This window comes from Pan paniscus, chromosome X (assembly GCF_029289425.2).
Source record: "Pan paniscus chromosome X, NHGRI_mPanPan1-v2.0_pri, whole genome shotgun sequence".
NCBI lineage: Eukaryota > Metazoa > Chordata > Mammalia > Primates > Hominidae > Pan > Pan paniscus.
In genome coordinates, this window is record NC_073272.2 from 75,427,427 (window position 1) to 75,433,426 (window position 6,000).

Genomic DNA, 6,000 nt, shown 5'->3' on the forward strand with positions numbered 1-6,000 from the left:
TTATTGGACAGGCCCAGAGTGGGGATCCTTGGACTCCAAGCCCAGTTCTCATTGACTGGCTGTGTGACCTTGGGCATATTAGTTAAGCCTCAGTTTCCTGTAGTGTTAAGTGGGACTATTAAAATGCTTCTTAGAGAAATGGTGGAAAGATTAGATCTAAGAACATGAAGAACCCAGCACAGTGCCTGACGCATATTTAGTATTAAAACAATTGGCAGCATTACATTGATCATCGTTGTCCAGATGCTACATGTTCCCCTTGGCAGATTTCTTTCTCTCTTTACTGGAGTCCCCCAGAAGAGCTGACATGTTTGTGGACCCAGAAATTGCACCAATCCAAAAAGTCAGAGTAAAAAAAACTTGGCAACTTAACGTGCTTGCTTCCATACCCTCTCCCGTCTCACAAGCATGTATGGGTTAACAGTCCAAGGGAGCTGAAGAATGAGAGAATTGCTGTTTAGCACACAGGCAAGATTTCGTTCCAAGGTCCCAGATTTTGAGATGGATACTCTCCCGCCTGACAACCCCACCCCACCCCATTTTCAAGAACCCTTTCAGACCAGACTTTCCAATTACTCATTTTCTCGTCGCTAGAAGCCCTGCCCTTAGCATTCAGACTTTGGAATGCTACCGATGAGAAGATCACTGAGACTGGGCTGTATTGCCCTAGCAACCGCGGAGTGCGCCTGCGCAGTGGCATCCCCAAGCCGACAGCTCTAATTAGGCTTCTGCATCTCAGCCGGCCAGACTTTGGATACAAAACGGCGTATCTTCCTTCTCCCTGCCGCTCCCCCAGCGAAACGATTGTGTCGTTCTCTTCCTGAGGCTGATGAAAATGTGAGGAATGTCTTCCAACTCTCTCCCATCTAATAGGAGGTAGCAGATGGGAGTAGCCCCCGGTGATTAAATGGATGAAAAAGGCAGAAAGCTTCTGTGTGCCAGGAAATGAAGAGATATAGATCCTACACTACCGGTAGGCAGCAGCCATCCCTCTGTAATAAGTGATTTTCCATATGACACTCATCCTTATACCAGGGCTCCCTCTCAGAAATTGTTACCTGCTGGCTCTCTAGGGAAGGCTTATGGGGAGCTACGAGACAGGTTAGAAGCTGTAAGGGGGATCAGAATGAAGACAGCCTAAATGCAAACACTCACCTTAACAGCTTGGGTGCTGAAATAAACTGCATTGGCAGAGGATCCCCTGCAGAGTTCCTCCAGGTAGATTTTTCAGTTTGACTGAAGGTGCAAGGCCATTGTTGGCTCTCAAGAGTCACTCTGAGGATATGGGCCCTTGTTACCTCTGCCACAGAGTTATTTCTCCCACTCCTCCTTTAAAGTCATTGTCTTTCTGAGCTATTTCAAATTCTTCACAGGTGCTTTACACGCTGCTTCTGTCTTCACTAGCAGTCCTTCCCTTCCTCTCCCCAACCTCAGATCTTACAATAGATGCCACTAAAGCACATCTTGTCCCCAGCCCTCCATACCACTTCATCCTTCCCACCACTATTCCTGACTACTTTCCCACTCATCCAGGCTTGACACCCCTGCACCTTCCCCAGACTATCTTAGATGCCATCACCTTCCCATTATCTTTCCCAGCACTTAAAATCGGGAGTTATTCTTGTGGACTCTCATAGAACTCTGAGCTTATGCCTATTATGCCACTTTCCATAGCATAATATAATTGCTGGTTTACTTCCATGAGCCCTCCCCCTTAAGCCCTGGAGCCCAGCTGGGTCTTCTTCACTCTTTTATTCCCAGCACACAGCACTGTTCTCAGAGCATGGCAGGTGCTTAATAAATGCCTATAGAATAAATGAATGCACAAGCATAGTGTCTAATTCATTATGCTTTTATTGCAAATACAGGTAAATGACAGTTTTGTGTATATATATATTTGTGTATATATATATTTGTGTATATATAGTTGTATATATGTATACGGCAGTAGACACAAAGGGAGAGCAATCACAGATCAGTGGTTTTGTGTTTGTTTTGTTGTGTGTGTGTCATTGTTATTTAACTCCTGTACCAGACCATTTTACTGATTATTTCAAAGATGTAAATATTATCAATACATTTTACAGAGCTGTCTGAACTTTTATGCTGAAACAAGACCGGGATGGCAAATGAAAAATTCCATTTATAAATATTGGTCATTAACCTAATCCAAGAGTATATTAAAAGGAAGGAAATACTACTAGAATTGGAACACAGACAGCAAGCACAATTTGTACTTCCCACACAAGCCCTCCCTGGATTCTAATTTAGAGCCCCAATGCCTATTTTACCAAGGCATCTTTAACTTATGCCACTCAGCTGAAGTGATACATATTCCCTAGACTTCACGTGGGGTCAAGGAAAAATATGATAGTTGCCTCAGATTTGGCTCTGGCCTCCTCATCTTCCACAGCCTCCCTATATTGTTCTGGCCAGTTCTGTGGTCGCTTTCTGTAGAGCCTGGCCATGTACTCCAAGACTTTCATTTTGGTGGTTTCATGGTGAGCTCGAGGACCCCATAGAAGCTCATATTCAACTGGATTAGAGTAGGACAGTGGCCTGCATTCCAGATAGTGCTGTCTCATAAGCTTACGGGTGATGGAATGCTTTCTCCCTACATCCACACTAAATCTTCGAAGCAAGTTCCAGACATTGGCCTCTTTGACACGGTTGCCCATCAGGAAGATCAAACCTAGGATTGGCATTACATATTCTTGAGTGGGTCTCCCCAGGCTCTCTAGCATCACTTGCTCTTCCTCTGATTCTGGTTGCTGGACAAGGAGGTAGATGTGCTCACTGGTATCAACCTCAATCAGAGACAACCCATAGAACATATCAAGAATTAGAGTAGCTCTATTGAGGATATTTGGGAACACATCCTCAAATTCTTTGCCAGTGTGAGCCAATAGCTCATCCTGATGTATAGGCAGCATCTCCTCAGTGACACTAATAGCCAACTGGACCAAATCATTTGCCTTATCATTCATAGTGTCCTCCGACCAGAACTCTAAGCCAGCAGTCAGGCTTCTTTCTTTGGTTTTGTCAGCTTCCAGGGCCTTATATTCTTCTGGCCAGCTCCAGGGTTCTTCATCATGGGCATCTGACACAAACTTCAGGGCTTCCATCTTTGTGATTTCCCTGTGGGCTCTAGAGCCCCACAAGAACTCAAATTCAAGGGGATTAGTGCGATACACCGGCCAGTACTCCAAGAATCGCATGCACACAAAGTCAGTAGTGAGGAGGTTCCTTGTGTTCCCAAAGAGGTTGTTGATCCTCTGAGGCTTATCCCACATATCAACTTTTAGCAGCAAGTCCCAAATGGAGGCCTCTCTTGCTCGGTTCCCATTCAAGAGGATGTGGCCTAGGACTAGGGCCAGGAGACTTGCTTTTGGCATGTCCAGGGACTCCGCTATCCTATCGGTGATCTGGAAACCCCGTTTGCTGACTAAATTGTAGGTGTCAGCCTGAGGATCAATAACTCTCAGGTTCAACCCAAAGACCTGGTCCAGGTGAGCTGAGGCTCGTCTGAGGATCTCAGGGAACTGATCTGAGTACTCTCTGAGAAACTCCAGCATCTCGGACTGCTGGATAGACCCCTCCTTCTGGCTTTTCATTCTCATGAAATTCACCAAAGCAATCGACCTGTCTTCTAGAGGGTCATGGACCCTGAGCGCCCCCAAACGTCTGGACTGCTCGTCGATCAGGACCTCCAGGTCATTCGGGTCCTGAACGGCCTGGGAAGTGTTGACACACTGAGAGTTGATTGGCGTCTGAGGGCACTGGGGGGCATCAACGACTAGCATGGAAGTGGGGGACCCGGAGGCGTTAGTAGCTTGTATTTCACCTCTGCCGTCGCCGTAATCTGCAGTGATCTCTGCGCTACAGCGGCGTGCATTCTGGCTTACCAGAGACATGGTTCCAGGAGACAGGAGCGGGAACGGTGAGATCAGCGATCAGTCGGAGAGAGGACCGCAGCAGTGTTGGTGCCTCGGCACAAAGCTGAAGCCCGAGACCCTGGAGCTGGAAGGATCAAAAGTGAAATCTGGTGTGAAGAGCGATCTTTCTACACAAACGCTGGCCAGCAACGACTGCAAGCCTCAGAGCGTTATTTTGCCGCAGCCTACGCAGGCGCAGTCAGTCTTTGCATCGTGGTGGCCACGCCCCACTCCTCGTCTTCCATGCTTTGTCTCTCATTCCTGCCCCCTCACCTCTGAAGGGCAGGCTAGGCTGGTTGAAGTGGTTGCTGCTGAACTCGAACTTGTTAGAGAAGAGAATTCGAGAAATGGAGTAACAGATATAGCAAAAGGGTCAAGGGATGAGGAGCCATTCAGTGATGCTCCCTCCACTTGAAGTTTTTCTGTGGGGCTTAAAGCACCATGCTATCAGGCGGTAGAGGATTCAGAGAGGAGGAGGAGGAGCAGAAGGTGGAGGAAGGGAGGAGGAGGAGGAGGAGGGCGCTAACGATTAGAATTATTTCACAGATTCGTTAAAGCATCCATTCACTCAACAGATATTTACTGACCACATGCCACATGCCAGGCACAGTGCTGTACATCAGAATACAAACATAGTGATTTTTCCCTTTTTGTATGGAGCTTACATTCTGGGGTAGGTTCAAACAATGGTAATAATAATGAGAGATAACGCTTATGGAGCACCGACTATGTGCAGGCACTCTTTCTGGTGCTTTCATTTTCCTCATACTTATTCATATAATGCTAGCTCTTAGATAGCTACTCTTAATGATCCTCATTTTACAGATGAGGAAACTGGGTCATGGAGGTAAATGTACCTGTCCAAAGTCAAGCAGCAATAAATGGAAGAGACCACTCAGGTCTGTCAGTCTCAAGCATATTACTTTCTCTCACACCATCTGATCTTTAACCTTATTTATTAAACATGACTCATAAAATAGATGAAAATAGGTGCTCTGATGGAGGGTCAATTAACATGTGATACAAACACAGAGGTAAGTATTGAATTACAGCTTAGTCTGGGGTATGTTAAATTGCGGGCAGTTTCCAATAAAGCCTCAAGAAGGAGTTGAGCTCTAAGTGATGAATAAATGGGAAGGGTTTATAGTAGTATTCTAACCTGAAGTAACAGCAACAGGAAAGGCCTAGAGGAGTGTAGGTACAAGTTTGTGTAACAGCCACTCACCACGGTGACTAGAGCCCGAGTGCACTAGAATGGGTGGTAGATGAGGATGAAGGTTGCTAGACAGTAAGGATTGGATTTTCTGTTCTTCACTTAGTATGTCAAAGCTTGTTGTGGCCCCACAGGGCAGGAATGGCAGCATCAGAATAGAAACTATTTATTCAGAGGGTTTATGTATGTGTATGCATGCCAGCACACGTGTGTTTGGGGAGGCATAATCCAAACACTTTTGCCAGGAAGAGGTGAGTCAGCTGCTTTATTTTCTGAGAGCTCTACTAAAATAGTTGGGCTAAAACATAGGTGTAATCCTAGACTTCAATCATCAAGTTGAAGACTATGATGGTTGCATTTTTCAGTGCGGCATTGGAAAGGGAAAAGATTTATATAGGGTTGCCATCTGCAGTTACAATTGAAATTCTTCCTTAAATTCTTGATGGTAATGAATACTGTTACATTCCACAGAACATTACATTCAGTAATCTTATGCCCTGGAATTCCTTCAGAGGCTACTGTGTTCACATGTGGGGGTTACTCACCTCTGAAACTGTCTACATCCCAGGTGCTTTCTTCAGTACTGAAGTAGGTAACTCAGGGCCACGAATTTAGTCAAACTAGGCTAAAGAGATCAATGTTTACACAAATGAATGTGCATGTTCTAGAAGGTAGAAATGTGTGGTTTGTATGCTGATCCTTTTTTTCGGGGAGAGTGTTGTAGAAACCAGCACTGTCTTCCAAGCTGCTACAAAGGTATGATTAAGGCCAGACCTGATGGGGCCCTTCACCCTGGTCTTTACCCTTCCCCAGAAGGGCTCCTGTTCCTTGTCTTAGATAGGTGCTTCCCAG

At 45.7% G+C, this 6,000-nt stretch overlaps 1 protein-coding gene across 1 annotated transcript; it reads right to left on the bottom strand.

The window, feature by feature from the left end:
- Positions 1-1,778: 1,778 nt before the first annotated feature.
- On the bottom strand, positions 1,779-4,203 carry MAGEE2 (MAGE family member E2). Its single transcript, XM_003824399.5, has one exon. It carries the CDS (start codon positions 3,912-3,914, stop codon positions 2,346-2,348), a length of 1,569 nt encoding a protein of 522 aa, XP_003824447.1. The 5' UTR covers positions 3,915-4,203; the 3' UTR covers positions 1,779-2,345.
- Positions 4,204-6,000: the final 1,797 nt, after the last annotated feature.

Excerpts from the sequence above, each read along its gene's own strand:
- MAGEE2 (XM_003824399.5), bottom strand. The coding sequence starts at position 3,914 with ATGTCTCTGGTAAGCCAGAATGCACGCCGCTGTAGCGCAGAGATCACT.